This window comes from Cherax quadricarinatus, chromosome 11 (genome assembly GCF_038502225.1).
Source record: "Cherax quadricarinatus isolate ZL_2023a chromosome 11, ASM3850222v1, whole genome shotgun sequence".
Lineage (NCBI taxonomy): Eukaryota > Metazoa > Arthropoda > Malacostraca > Decapoda > Parastacidae > Cherax > Cherax quadricarinatus.
Genome location: NC_091302.1, coordinates 2,980,933 through 2,997,195, shown reverse-complemented (window position 1 = coordinate 2,997,195; position 16,263 = coordinate 2,980,933). Strand labels below are relative to the sequence as shown.

Below are 16,263 nucleotides of genomic sequence, written 5' to 3'. Positions count from 1 at the left end.
TCCACACTACAAATTTTCTGCATAATATTTACACCACACATTGCCCTTAGACAGGACATCTCCACTGCCTCCAACCGCCTCCTCACTGCAGCATTTACAACCCAAGCTTCACACTCATGTAAGAGTGTTGGTACCACTATACTTTTATACATTCCCTTCTTTGCCTCCATAGATAATGTTTTTTGTCTACACATATACCTCAATGCACCACTCACCCTTTATCCTTCATCAGTTCTATGGTTAACATCTGCCACATTGCTCCCCTATCCACTGTATCATATGCCTTTTCTAAATCCATAAATACAATGAAAACTTCCCTACCTTTATCTAAATACTGTTCACATATATACTTCAATGTAAACACTTGATCTACACATCTCCTACCCACTCTAAAACCTCCTTGCTCATTCACAATCCTACATTCTGCCTTGCCTCTAATTCTTTCATTAATAACCCTACCATACACTTTTCCTGGTATCCTTAGTAAACTTAATTCCTCTATAATTTTTACAATCTCTTTTGTCCCCCTTCCCTTTATATAAAGGAATTATACATGCTCTCTGCCAGTCCCTAGGTACCTTCCCCTCTTTCATACATTTATTAAACAAAAATACCAACCACTCCAACATTATATCCCCCCCTGCTTTTAACATTTCTGTCATGATCCCGTCAGTTCCAGCTGCTTTACCCCCTTTCATTCTGCGTAATGCCTCACTCACCTCCCTCACACTCACATCCTGCTTTTCTTCACTCCTAAAAGATGGCATACCTCCCTGGCCAGTGCATGAAATTACCGCCTCCCTTTCTTCGTCAACATTTAAAAGTTCCTCAAAATATTCCCACCATCTACCCAATACCTCCATCTCCCCATCTACTACTCCCCTACTCTGTTTTAAAGTGACAAATCCATTCGTTCCCTAGGCTTTCTTAACTTGTTTAACTCCAAAATTTTTTCTTATTTTCTTCAAAATTTCTTGACAGTGCCTCTCCCACTCTATCATCTGCTCTCCTTTTACACACTCTCACCACTCTCTTCACCTTTCTTTTACTCTCCATATATTCTGCTCTTCCTATAACACTTCTGCTTTATGAAAACCTCCCATAAGCTACCTTTTTCTCTTTTATCACACCCTTTACTTCATCATTCCACCAATCACTCCTCTTTCCTCCTGCACTCACCCTCCTATAGCCACAAACTTCTGCCCCACATTCTAATACTGCATTTTTAAAACTATTCCAACCCTCTTCAACCCCCCCTCCCCCACTACTCATACTTGCACTAGCCCACCTTTCTGCCAATAGTTGCTTATATCTCACCCGAACTTCTTCCTCCCTTAGTTTATACACTTTCACCTCTCTCTTGTTGTTGCCATTTTCCTTTTGTCCCATCTACCTTGTACTCTAACTGTAGCTACAACTAAATAATGATCCGATTTATCAGTTGCCCCTCTATAAACATGCACATCCTGAAACCTACCCATCAACCTTTTATCCACCAATATATAATCTAACAAACTACTTTCATTACATGCTATATCATACCTTGTATATTTATTTATCCTCTTTTTCATAAAATATGTGTTACTTATTACCAAACCTCTTTCTCCACATAGCTCAATTAAAGGCTCTCCATTTTCATTTACCCCTGGCATCCCAAATTTACCTTCTACTCCCTCCACAACATTTTTACCCACTTTAGCATTCAAATCCCCAACGACACGTACTTTCACACTTGGGTCAAAAACTCCGCACAATGTATGTGGTAGTAGGTTGGTAGACAGCAACCACCCAGGGAGGTACTACCATCCTGCCAAGTGAGTGTAAAACAAAATCCTGTAATTGTTTTACATGATGGTAGGATTGCTGTTGTCTCTTGTCTGTCTCATAAATATTCAAGATTACAGGTACGTCTTGCTACTTCTACTTACACTTGGGTCACACTACACATACATGTACATGTTTATTTATACACACTCATCTGAGTTTTCTTTGATTTTATCTTAATAGTTCTTGTTATTATTACTTTTCCTTTTATATCCATGGGAAAGTGGAATAAGAATCTTTCCTCCGTAAGCCATGCATGTTGCAAAAGTCAATGAAAATGGGGAGCCTTTAATTGAGCTATGTGTAGAAAGAGTTTTGGTAATAAGTAATACATATTTTATGAAAAAGAGGATAAATAAATATACAAGGTATAATATAGCACGTAATGAAAGTTTATTAGATTATGTATTGGTGGATAAAAGGTTGATGGGTAGGCTCCAGGATGTACACGTTTATAGAGGGGCAACTGATATATCGGATCATTATTTAGTTGTAGCTACAGTTATAGTAAGAGGTAGATGGGATAAGAGGAAAATGACAACAACAAGTAAGAGGAGGAGGAAGTTTGGATGAGATATAAGCAACTATTGGCAGAAAGGTGGGCTAGTGCAAGTATGAGTAGTGGGGGAGGGGGGGTTGAAGAGGGTTGGAATAATTTTAAAAATGCAGTATTAGAATGTGGGGCAGAAGTTTGTGGTTATAGAAGGGTGGGTGCAAGAGGAAAGAGGAGTGATTGGTGGAATGATGAAGTAAAGGGTGTGATAAAAGAGAAAAAGGTTGCTTATGAGAGGTTTTTACAAAGCAGAAGTGTTATAAGAAGAGTAGAGCATATGGAGAGTAAAAGAAAGGTGAAGAGAGTGGTGAGAGAGTGCAAAAGGAGAGCAGATGATAAAGGGGAGAGGCACTGTCAAGAAATTTTAATGAAAATAAGAAAAAAAATTGGAGTGAGTTAAACAAGTTAAGAAAGCCTATGGAATGAATGAATTTGTCAGTTAAAAACAGAGTAGGGGAGTTAGTAGGTGGGGAGATGGAGGTACTGTATTGGGTAGATGGCGAGAATATTTTGAGGAACTTTTAAATGTCGACGAAGAAAGGGAGGCGGTAATTTCATGCACTGGCCAGGGAGGTATAATATCTTTTAGGAGTGAAAAACAGCAGGATGCGAGTGTGGGGGAGGTGCTTGAGGCATTACGTAAAATGAAAGGGGGTAAAGCAACTGGAACTGACGGGATCATGACAGAAATGTTAAAAGCAGGGAAGGATATAGTGCTGGAGTGGTTGGTATTTTTGTTTAATAAATGTATGAAAGAGGGGAAGGTACCTAGGGATTGACAGAGAGCATGTATAGTCCCTTTATATAAAAGGAAGGGGGACAAAAGAGATTGTAAAAATTATAGAGGAATAAGTTTACTGAGTATACCAGGAAAAGTGTACAGTAGGGTTATTATTGAAAGAATTAGAGGTAAGACAGAATGTAGGATTGCGGATGAACAAGGTTTTAGAGTGGGCAGGGGATGTGTAGATCAAGTGTTTACATTGAAGCATATATGTGAACAGTATTTAGATAAAGGTAGGGAAGTTTTTATTGCATTTATGGATTTAGAAAAGGCATGTGATAGTGGATAGGGAAGCAATGTGGCAGATGTTGCAAGTATATGGAATAGGTGGTGAGTTACTAAATGCTGTAAAGGGTTTTATGAGGATAGTGAGGCTCAGGTTAGGGTGTGTAGAAGAGAGGGAGACTACTTCTCGGTAAAAGTAGGTCTTAGACAGGGATGTGTAATGTCACCATGGTTGTTTAATCCGTAAACGGTCCAAACGTATATATACTTTCACTACCGTACTGCCCCAACTTTTTTGAGAAAAAAAATTGTTGTTTTTTAATAGGAAAAAAGAGCATATGGTACTCAGGCATCCTCAATTATTTTAATATGGTGCACAGTGAGTGCTCACACCCATTCTCACATGTCTAGGTGACTCAGGCTTATCGTGGCAATGTTAAATGTAGGACACATAAAACGTATACGTACGTTTGGGGCACTAGCAGTAAAAATGTATATATTCGTTTGGACCGTTTACGGGTTAATATATTTATAAATGGGGTTGTAAAAGAAGTGAATGCTAGGGTGTTCGGGAGAGGGGTGGGATTAAATTATGGGGAATCAAATACAAAATGGGAATTGACACAGTTACTTTTTGGTGATGATACTGTGCTTATGGGAGATTCTAAAGAAAATTTGCAAAGGTTAGTGGACGAGTTTGGGAGAGTGTCTAAAGGTAGAAAGTTGAAAGTGAACATAGAAAAGAGTAAGGTGATGAGGGTATCAAATGATTTAGATAAAGAAAAATTGGTTATCAAATTGGGGAGGAGAAGTATGGAAGAATTGAATGTTTTCAGATATTTGGGAGTTGACATGTCAGCAGATGGATTTATGAAGGATGAGGTTAATTTATTTATTTATTTATTTATTTATTTATTTATTTATTTAATAATTTGAACATACATACAGAGGTACAAAAAAAGGCGAGTAGTGCGTTGAGGCATATGTGGAGACAAAAAACGTTATCAATGGAGGCAAATAAGGGAATGTATGAAAGTATAGTAGTACCAACACTTTTATATGGGTGTGAAGCTTGGGTTGTAAATGCTGCAATGAGGAGGCAGTTGGAGGCAGTGGAGATGTCCTGTCTAAGGACAATGTGTGGTGTAAATATTATGCAGAAAATTCGGAGTGTGGAAATTGGGAGAAGGTGTGGAGTTAATAAAAGTATTAGTCAGAGGGCTGAAGAGGGGTTAACGGTTTGGTCATTTAGAGAGAATGGATCAAAGTAGAATGACATGGAGAGCATATAAATCTGTAGGGGAAGGAAGGCGGGGTAGGGGTCATCCTCGAAAAGGTTGGAGGGAGGGGGTAAAGGAGGTTTTGTGGGCAAGGGGCTTGGACTTCCAGCAAGCATGCGTGAGCGTGTTAGATAGGAGCGAATGGAGACAAATGGTATTTGGGACCTGATGAGCTGTTGGAGTGTAAGCAGGGTAATATTTAGTGAAGGGATTCAGGGAAACCGGTTATTTTTATATAGCCGGACTTGAGTCCTGGAAATGGGATGTACAATGCCTGTACTTTAAAGGAGGGGTTTGGGATATTGGCAGTTTGGAGGGATATGCTGTGTATCTTTATACGTATATGCATTTAAACTGTTGTATTCTGAGCACCTCTGCAAAAACAGTGATTATGTGTGAGTGTGGTGAAAGTGTTGAATGATGATGAAAGCATTTTCTTTTTGGGGATTTTCTTTCTTTTTGGGTCACCCTGCCTCGGTGGGAGACGGCCGACTTGTTAAAAATATATATATACATGTATATATACATATTATAATATGAATAAACAGAAAGGTGGACAGGAGGCTTGAACCATGGTCCCGAGATTAACAGGTCCAGTGCTTCAAGCCTCCCATCTACCTTGTTGTTTATTCATCGACAGTCATTCATTGCAACTTAAATTGAATTCATATAGTAAGAAGATCCGATTGTTTGTATTTTGTAATTAACAAAAAAGCTTAAGAATTTCCTGTAAAATAAATTATTTCATGGAATTGTTTATTTCAATACATTACTATAGTGTACAAGATAATGATTGCATGTACAGTATAAGTTACTATGATACCCAGGTGCAGTGTGCCTGTGATAGGGTTTACATAAGAATGAAACAAATGGTGGTACACAGGTCTACATGGTACATATTTATTAGTTATTGAGCCCATAATTTTATTACCATTGTGGCCAAGACTTTAGGTTATTAAATAAAGGATTGTATGTTACATACCATTTAATGTTGTTGTTAGGATTTATAAATACAATTTTAAAACATTGTTTTTTGGAAAACTATATTTTGCAGTATTATACAAGAAAAATACCCCCATAAAAATAATGAAATGTATATCTTTCTTGCATTTACAGGTGTTAATGGACAAGTAGACTATAGCATCATTCCAAGCAGTAGTAACCCTGAGAGTGATGGCTATGGCTACTTCAGTATCACTCTCCCTCACCAAGGACTTGTTACTGTCAACCGTTCTCTGGACTATGAGAGATCATCAGTATACTATGTTACTATTATGGCCATGGTAAGTTCTCTTGCCTGTTTGCCTGTGCTTTATCTGTGACTGAATTTAAGGGTTCCTCTACTCTGCAGCCATGCCTGAATCCATGTCTCTGGATGTGTTTTGAGTGTGCTTTATAAAAATTCATATGCCTATGTCTCTGGATGTTTTTTGAATGTGCTTTCCCATTTCCTGTCATCTCCTGCAAGGATCGAGCATCATCTGCAGAGAGTCGCCTTAATGCCACCACCACCCTGACAGTGACGGTGGCTGACAGTGACGACCAGGATCCTGCCTTTGAGTATGCTGGCTGTACACGAGTTGGCTCTATTTGTGCCAACCCGGAATACAGTGCCTCTGTTACTTCAGGTGAAGTCTCTGGGGTCCTCAGTGTTAATCCAGAGAGAATTCATGCAGCTGATTTGGATTCCCTGGCCACCCCAATCAGGTAAATTGACTTCTCTGTTGCAGTATTGTCTGTCCCTCTTTTTATTTTATTTTTTTATGGCTCTGCCATCTTTGTTACATAGAGCAGTATAGCCTCTTCTCACTTAACCCTTTCACTGTTGGTGCCGTAATATTACAGCTTGCAAACCAGTGTTGGTGCTGTAATATTATGCCAAAATTCTAGCGAGAGAAAGCTGGTAGACCTACATGTGAGAGAATGGGTCTGCATGTTTAGTGTGCACAGCATAAAAAAAACTGAGGAGCCAGTGGTGCATTATGGGAATGCCATTTCAGTAGTCCTTGTTCACCATGCTTAGTGGTAAGAAATACCTCACTCCGTGGCGAATTTGGGACTTCTCTTCCCAAGTGATAGTTCTAACACAGATGGAAGTGTAATGAAGATGAATTTCATAGTTTTGTGGAGTTTGTGACTGAAAGCAATGCCCAGGATGCCAGATACTGATAGTGAAAAGGGAAGACAACATGGGTGGTGGGGAAGACAGCATGGATGGTGGGGAAGATGGTGTGCATGGGGAAGACAGTGTGGGCGGTTGGGAAGATGGTGTGTAAGTAAGTTTATTCAGGTATACATGAATACAGTTACGTAGATTATCATATATTACAGCATGTGGTAGAGAACCCAGGATAACCCAAAAATGTCAGACAAGGTGACTTATTTCCAGCATGGGTGGTGGGGAAGACAGTGTGGGTAGTGGGGAAGGCAGCGTGGGTAGTGGGGAAGGCAGCGTGGGTGGTGGGGAAGACAGTGTAGGTGGGGAAGACAGTGTGGGTTTGTGTAAACAAGTTTTGTAAACAATATAATAACAATGTTTGTACAGTTAGTGTTGCATACAAAGAGTGGATGTATATACATTATGCATTATATTGGTCTCACAGACCACAAAAGTTGCTTGAAAAAGTAAAATATTAGAAAATAAAAGAAAAAAATTGAATAAAAGTAAAAATAATATTACCAAGTGAGCAGCAGTCGCTGATGTTGCCATAAACGGTTCACTTTGTCAACTTCATGCCTAGATATCTCGGTAAGTACTGATGGCAATTTTTTTTTTCTTTTAAAACACTCAGAAAAATATTCTTAAAATTTTGGTAAGAAAAAATTATTTTTTTTTTAATATTTTTCGACACAGAGCAAGTTTGTGATCAGGGTTCTCGACAGTGAAAGGGTTAACAATGGAGTTCTGTTCCTAAGACCATGTCAATCAATCAATCAAAGTTTATTTTCTATAAGGATTGCACTGCGGGGTTTACAGATTTTGGTTATTGTGTGGTTTACATGTAATAAGATACTAATTACAGAGGGGGCCACTAGAAAACCTAGCATGGCTAGGCATTTTGGGCAAACTTAGATTAATTCTTAACCCTAAATTATTACAAATTATGGAGTAAGTTGACTAAATGCTAAGTGACTAAATACTAGTTTGTGAGTTTAGCAATGTGAATGCTTTTGTTTTGGCACAATACATAGTTTCTATATTGGAGTATCACAGGCAAACTTATGACTAGTTAGGAATCATTATTTTAGGATTAAGATACGTATTTCTGTGCTTATAGTCAAATGGGTGAGTGAGTGAGTGGCAAGCTCTTAGCTTGCCAATAAAGTTAGGAATCCTTAACCTGTAAATAGCTTGTCAATAAAGCTAGGGATCCTTAACCTTGTCAAACCCTGTGTAAAAAAAAAAAAAAGAAAAAAAAAGTGTGAACCACCAGGTGGTTTTTATGTAGTTAGTTGACGGGGTGTATCAGGGAGATAAGATGTTTCTAACGGTAGTTTTGAAGGTGATGAATGTGTCTGCAGTTCTAGAGTTTTCAGGTAGGGTGTTCCAGATATTAGGCCCTTTGACATACATTGAATTTTTGTAAAGGTTTAGTCGGACACGGGGGAATGTCGTAGAGATGTTTGTTTCTGGTGTTATGCCTGTGGGTCCTGTCACAACTATCAAGAAAGCATTTTAGGTCAAGGTTAATATTGGAATTTAAGGTCCTGTATATGTAGATTGCACAGTAGTAAGTGTGGATGTTCTGAACAGGGAGTAAGTTTAGATCTATGAAGAGTAGGGGGGTGTGTTGCCAGGGATGGGATTTAGTAATTATTCTTACTGCGGCTTTTTGTTGGGTTATTATTGGCTTTAGGTGTGTTGCTGCAGTTGATCCCCAAGCACAAATAGCATAGGTGAGGTATGGATAAATGAGTGAATGGTATAGTGTGAGAAGGGCATTTTGCAGCATGTAGTATCGTATCTTGGAAAGGATCCCAACTGTTTTGGATACTTTTTTTATTATGTGTTGGATATGGGTGCTGAAATTCAGGTTGTTGTCGAGGTATAGGCCTAAGAATTTGCCCTCATTATGTCTGGCAATTAGAGTGCTGTCGATCTTAATGTTAAGTTGCGCAGCACCTGCTCTGCTGCCAAACATAATATAGTAGGTTTTGTAAGTGTTAAGTGTAAGTTTATTGGCTGTCATCCAAGTTGATATTTTGAGCAGCTCCTCGTTGACAATGGTGTTGAGGGTGGCAAGATTAGGGTGAGAGATGACATAAGTCGTGTCGTCAGCAAAGAGAATGGGTTTCAGGTGTTGGGATATGTTTGGAAGATCATTGATGTAAATGAGGAAGAGCAGGGGTCCAAGGACACTTTCCTGCGGAACTCCAGTATCAAGTGGCCATGTTGATGATGCTGTGTCTTTAATGGTGACATACTGATACCTATTCAAATTCAAATTCAAAGTTTATTCTCTATAAAGATTACAATGTTGAATTTACAGAATTTGGTTGTTGTGTGGTTTACATGTAGTTAAATAATGATTACAGAGTGTACCACTAGAACGCCTAGCATGGCTAGGCATTTCGGGCAGACTTAGTTTAATTCTTTATTTTAAAATATTACAAATTATGAGGTAAGTTGGTATTATGGCTAAGTGACTAAATACTAGTTTGTGAGTTTAGCAATGTGAATGCTTTTGTTTTGGCACAGTACATAGTTTCAGTATTGGAGTATCATAGGAGTCATTATTTTAAGATTGAGATTAATATTTCTGTTTATGGTCAAATGGGTGAGTGAGTGTAAGTGTGAACCACCAGGTGGTATTCGTGTAGTTAGTTGATGGGGTTTATCAGGGAGATAAGATGTTTTCTAATGGTAGTTTTGAAGGTGATGAATGTGTCTGCAGTTCTAGAGTTCTCAGGTAGGGTGTTCCAGATTTTAGGGCCTTTGACATACATTGAATTTTTGTAAAGGTTTAGTCGGACATGGGAATGTCGTAAAGATGTTTGTGTCTGGTGTTATGCCTGTGGGTTCTGTCACAACTATCAAGAAAGCGTTTTAGGTCAAGGTTGATATTGGAGTTTAAGGTCCTGTAGATGTAGATTGCACAGTAGTAAGTGTGGATGTACTGAACAGGGAGTAAGTTTAGATCTATGAAGAGTAGGGGGGTGTGTTGCCAGGGATGGGATTTAGTGATTATTCTTTCTGCAGCTTTTTGTTGGGTTATTATTGGCTTTAGGTGTGTTGCTGCAGTTGATCCCCAAGCACAAATAGCATAGGTGAGGTATGGATAAATAAGTGAGTGGTATAGTGTGAGAAGGGCATTTTGCGGCACGTAGTATCGTATCTTGGAGAGGATCCCAACTGTTTTGGATACTTTTTTGGTTATGTGTTGGATATGGGTGCTGAAATTCAGGTTGTTGTCAAGGTATAGGCCTAGGAATTTGCCCTCATTATGTCTGGTAATTAGAGTGTTGTCGATCTTAATGTTAATTTGTGCATCTCCTGCTCTGCTACCAAACATAATATAGTAGGTTTTGTCAGTGTTAAGCGTAAGTTTATTGGCTGTCATCCAAGTCGATATTTTGATCAGCTCCTCGTTAACAATGGTGTTGAGGGTGGCAAGATTAGGGTGAGAGATGACATAAGTCATGTCGTCAGCAAAAAGAATGGGTTTCAGGTGTTGGGATACGTTTGGAAGATCATTGATGTATATGAGGAAGAGCAGGGGACCAAGGACACTTCCCTGTGGAACTCCAGTATCAAGTGGCCGTGTTGTTGATGCTGTGTCTTTAATGGTAACGTACTGATACCTATTAGTAAGGTAAGATTTGAAATAAGCAAGCGCATGGCCTCTTATACCGTAATGGTCAAGTTTGTGGAGTAGGATGTTGTGGTCTACTGTGTCAAAAGCTTTTCTTAGGTCAATAAAAATTCCTAGTGGATATTCCTTATTTTCCACTGCTGTGTAAAGCAGATCTAGCATTTTTATGATTGCATCATTAGTGCTTTTATTTTTCCTAAATCCAAATTGGCAGGGGTTGAGTATGTTTTGTGCTGTTATAAATGAATATAGTCTCCTGTGCACGAGTTTCTCAAAGATTTTGGATAGCAATGGTAAGTTTGATATTGGCCTATAGTTGTTTAAATCTGTAGGGTCACCACCTTTATGTATTGGTGTAACCTTTGCCATCTTGAGTAGTTTCGGGAAGGTGCTAGTTTCTAGTGACTTGTTAAAAAGTAATGAAATAGCATGCGAAAGGATATGGGCCGCTCGCTTGTACAGTAATGGTGGGACATTAGACAGATTCCCTGAGTTGTTTTTAAGTGACTTTATAATCTCGGTGACTTCCGAGGGCTCAGTTGGTGCAAGATAGAAGGAATTTGGGAAATTCCCATCTAGGTAGTCCCCGGCATGGGCATTAGTATGTGGGATTTTATTGGCGAGATTAGATCCTATGGTTGAGAAGAAGTCGTTTATCTTGTTAGCTGTGTCAGTGGGATGTAGTGGTGTTTCATTAGGTTTAGTTAGGACAATATTCTTGTTTTTTTTCAGTTTGTGGGTCCCTAGAATTTGAGAGAGTGTTTTCCAGGTCATTTTTATATCTCTTCTAGTGTCTGTGAATCTACTGGAGTAGTATAGTTGTTTGGCTTTCTTTATTACTTTGGTGAGAACTGATGAATAATGTTTAAGAATATCTTTGTGTATTAAGCCCTGTCTATATTGCTTTTCATATTGGTGTTTCTTTTCAATGGATTTCAGAATGGTGCTGGTTAGCCATGGGCAACCAAGCCGTTTGTTTGTGATCTGTTTCGTTTTTATAGGACAATGTTTGTTGTATAGTCTAAGTAATTTGTTAAGAAAAATGTCTGTCCAGTCATCAATACCATTGGCCTTGGAGAATTCTGTAGGCCAGTCAACAATCTCTAGGTCAGTTGTGAACTTCCTTATTGAGGCCTCGTCATGGAGTCTAAATGAGACTTTGTTGTATTCAAGTGGTGGTTTATTAATGTTTGTCAGGAGGAAGGTAGGGTAGTGGTCTGTAGTGCTATCTGTGATTATCCCTGATTTAAGGGGGGCTAGTATATTGGTCCATATGTGGTCTATTATGGTTGCACTTGTCTCAGTGAGCCTGGTTGGTTTAGTTATTGTTGGTATGAGAAGTGTGTTGTTCATATTGTTGATGAAATCAGTTACAGGCTGATCATCTAGTAAGCCAAGGTTGATGTTGAAGTCTCCAGCTAAGAGAAGGTGGTGCTTATTCATTTGTCTGTTTGTTATTAGTGACTTCAATTTCTCACTGAAATTTGGGATGTTTGTGTGAGGTATCCGGTAAATGGCACTGATTGTTATAGGTGTCTTAAGGTTTTTTACAGTAAAATTAGCAAAAATGTATTCCCCATATTCATCACTAAAGCAAGTGGTGCTAATACAAGATAATTGGTTAGAGTAATAGATTGCAATACCACCCCAACTTGGTTTGGTCTGCAGTTGTGAATTGCTGTGTATCCTGGTAGAGGGTAGATATCTATTGTGTCCTGCTTAAGCCAGGTCTCAGTAAGAATAATGCAGGAGAAGGGTGTCTTTAGTGATTCAAGGAGTGCCAGGAGGTCATCATAGTGTTTGCTTAAGGACCTGATGTTGTAGTTAAGTACTGATAGGCTTTTAGCATTGTTTAGGATAGTGCTGGCTTGTGATGCTGTGTAATAAAGGCAGTTACTTTCCAATAGGTTTTGATTGGGTGTCAGATTATGGAGGTTTAGATCAGGGTCAACGTGATCAATCATCTTCTAGGTTTAAATTATGGTTATTTATATCCTGAGTTATGTGTTGAGTTCTAGTACTGATATCTGTAGTGGTGGGAAGCTTGGATAAGTATATAGCTAGAGTATTTTGGTCATATAGAGTATAGTCACTACTACACATAATGAAGTTGATGTTGTCTATGTGTTGTGCTGGAATGAACTAAAGTACAACTAGGTATAAACTAGTAATATAAAAATACAAATTTAAAATAGAACAAGACTCTCACTTGTAATTGCACTAAGGTCTAATATAATGACTTTTGTGGAGTCTATGTTTTGAGCTAGAATGAGCTATAGTACAACTAGATTTAATCTAATAATATAAAAATACAAATTAAAAATAGCACCAGTCTCTCACTAGTAATTGCAATATGGTCTAATATAATGAATTTGGTATTGACTATAGTACAACTGAGTTTAATCTAATAATATAAAAAAGGCACAAGACTCTCAATTGTAATTGCACTAAGGTGTTATATAAGTTGTGTACAAGAATTAGAGTATAACTAGATTTAAATTGACAAGATAAAATATACAAGTTAAGGTAGCAAAAGAATAAAAAAAGTAGAAAAAAAAAAAAGATATGTGAGGTAGTTGGTACTAGTTAGCAAAAGATAGTTAAGGGCCTTGAACAATAATATAATTGAAATATACACTAATTGCACACACAATATAGTCACTAGGATATGAAAACAATCTTAGAGTAGGAATTATAATATAAACTTATAATATAAAAATACAAATTGAAATGGTACTTGCAATTGCACTAGAGTCTGGTATAGGTTGTTGACAAGATCAAGAGTATAACTAGATTTAAATTGACAAAATAAAATTCACAATTAGTAAGGTAGGACTTGAAATATGCAAGCACATGTCCTCTTATACCATAATGGTCAAGTTTGTGGAGTAGGATGCCGTGATCTACTGTGTGAAAAGCTTTTCTTAGGCCAATAAAAATTCCTAGCGGATATTCCTTATTTTCCAATGCTGTGTAAAGCAGATCTTGCATTTTTACAATTGCATCATTTGCGCTTTTATTTTTCCTGAATCCAATTGGCAGGGGTTGAGTATGTTTTGTGCCATTATAAATGAATACAGTCTCCTGTGCACGAGTTTCTCGAAAATTTTGGATAGCAATAGTAAGTTTGATATTGGCCTATAGTTGTTTACATCTGTAGGATCACCACCTTTATGTATTGGTGTAACCCTTGCTGTCTTGAGTAGTTTTGGGAAGGTGCTAGTTTCTAGTGACTTGCTAAAAAATAATGAAATAGCATGCGAAAGGACATGGGCCGCTCGCTTGTACAATAATGGTGGGACATGAGACAGATTCCCTGAGTTATTTTTAAGTGACTTTATAATCTCGGTGACTTCGGTGGGCTCAGTTGGTACAAGATAGAAGGAATTTGGGAAATTCCCATCTAGATAGTACCCAGCATGGGTGTTGGTACGTGGGATTTTACTGGCAAGATTAGATCCTATGGTTGAGAAGAGGTCGTTTATCTTGTTAGCCATTTCAGTGGGATGTAGTGGTGTTACATTAGGTTTAGTTAGGACAATATTCGTGTTTTTTTTTCATTTTGTGGGTCCCTAGAATCTGAGAGAGTGTTTTCCAGGTTTTTTTTATATCTCCTCTAGTGTCTGTGAATCTACTGGAGTAGTACAGTTGTTCAGCTTTCTTTATAAGAACATAAGAACATAAGAAAGGAGGAACACTGCAGGAGGCCCGCTGGCCCATACTAGGCAGGTCCTTTACAATTCATCCCACTAACAAAACATTTGCCCAACCCAATTTTCAATGCCACCCAAGAAATAAGCTCTGATGTAAAAGTCCCACTCAAATCCAACCCCTCCCACTTATGTACTTATCCAACCTAAATTTGAAACTACCCAAAGTCCCAGCCTCAATAACCCAACAAGGTAGACTGTTCCACTCATCTACTACCCTATTTCCAAACCAATACTTTCCTATGTCCTTTCTAAATCTAAACTTATCTAATTTAAATCCATTACTGCGGGTTCTCTCTTGGAGAGACATCCTCAAGACCTTATTAATATCCCCTTTATTAATACCTATCTTCCACTTATACACTTCGATCAGGTCTCCCCTCATTCTTCGTCTAACAAGTGAATGTAACTTAAGAGTCTTCAATCTTTCTTCATAAGGAAGATTTCTAATGCTATGTATTAATTTAGTCATCCTACGCTGAATGTTTTCTAACGAATTTATGTCCATTCTGTAATATGGAGACCAGAACTGAGCTGCATAATCTAGGTGAGGCCTTACTAATGATGTATAAAGCTGCAGTATGACCTCTGGACTTCTGTTGCTTACACTTCTTGATATAAATCCCAGTAATCTATTTGCCTTATTGTTTAGGCATTGCTGTCTTGGTTTAAGGTTGCTGCTCACCATAACCCCCAAGTCCTTTTCGCAATCTGTATGGCTAAGTTCTACATCATTTAACTTATAAGTACTAGAGTTATGGGCACTCCCAAGCTTCAGAACCTTGCATTTATCTACATTGAACTGCATCTGCCACTTTTCTGACCAAGAATAGAGTTTGTTTAAATCCTCCTGAAGTTCCATAACATCTACGTTTGAATCAATTATCCTACCTATCTTTGTGTCATCGGCGAATTTGCTCGTATCACTAGTAATTCCCTCATCAAGATCATTGATATATATTATAAACAACAACGGGCCCAAGACTGATCCCTTTGGAACGCCACTTGTTACAGATCCCCACTCGGATTTAACCCCATTTATGGACACTCTCTGCTTCCTGTCAGTGAGCCATGACTCGATCCACGAGAGCACTTTTCCCCCAATGCCATGAGCTGCCACTTTCTTTAACAGTCTATGGTGCGGAACTCTATCAAAAGCCTTACTAAAATCTAAGTAAATAATATCAAATTTTTTATCGTCGTCAACAGCCTCAAAAGCTTTACTGAAGAAAGTTAATAAATTAGTTAGACAAGACCGGCCTCTTGTGAATCCATGCTGAGTATCATTAATCAAGCTATGCTTATCGAGATGGCTTCTTATAATCTCAGCTATAATTGACTCTAGTAATTTGCCTACAATTGAGGTCAGGCTTATTGGGCGGTAATTTGACGGTAACGACTTGTCCCCTGTTTTAAAAATAGGAATTACATTAGCCATCTTCCACATATCAGACACTACACCTGTTTGAAGAGATAAATTAAAAATATTAGTTAATGGTTCACAGAGTTCCATTTTGCATTCTTTAAGAACCCTTGAAAAAACCTCATCAGGACCCGGCGACTTATTTTGCTTCAGTCTGTCTATCTGCTTCACAACCATTTCACTAGTGACTGTGATGTTACATAATTTATCTTCTTCTAGCCCACTATAAAAATTAATTACTGGAATATTGTTAGTGTCTTCCTGTGTTAAAACTGAGAGAAAATAATTATTAAAAATCGAGCACATTTCATTCTCTTTGTAAGTAAGGTGCCCATAGTTATTTTTAAGGGGACCTATCTTATCTCTAACTTTTGTTCTATAGACCTGGAAAAAACTTTTTGGGTTAGTTTTAGAATCCCTAGCAACTTTAATTTCATAGTCCCTTTTAGCTTTTCTTATCCCCTTTTTAATGTCCCTCTTAATGTCAATATACTGATTCATAAGATGACCCTCACCTCTTTTGATACACCTATAAATTCCTTTCTTATGCCCTAATAGATATTTGAGCCTATTATTCTTTGAGCCTATTTATTACTTTGGTGAGAACTGATGAATAGTGTTTAAGAATATCTTTGTGTATTAAGCCCTGTC

The 16,263-nt window shown here is 38.0% G+C and overlaps 1 protein-coding gene across 1 annotated transcript in view; it reads left to right on the top strand.

The window, feature by feature from the left end:
* Window positions 1-16,263, top strand: part of LOC128687667 (cadherin-99C) — a 302,830-nt gene that overhangs the window by 138,983 nt on the left and 147,584 nt on the right. The window contains exons 7-8 of the mRNA XM_053775248.2: window positions 5,783-5,949; window positions 6,135-6,373. Of these exons, the coding sequence (XP_053631223.2) occupies window positions 5,783-5,949; window positions 6,135-6,373 (406 nt within the window). The remainder of the gene's footprint in view (window positions 1-5,782; window positions 5,950-6,134; window positions 6,374-16,263) is intronic.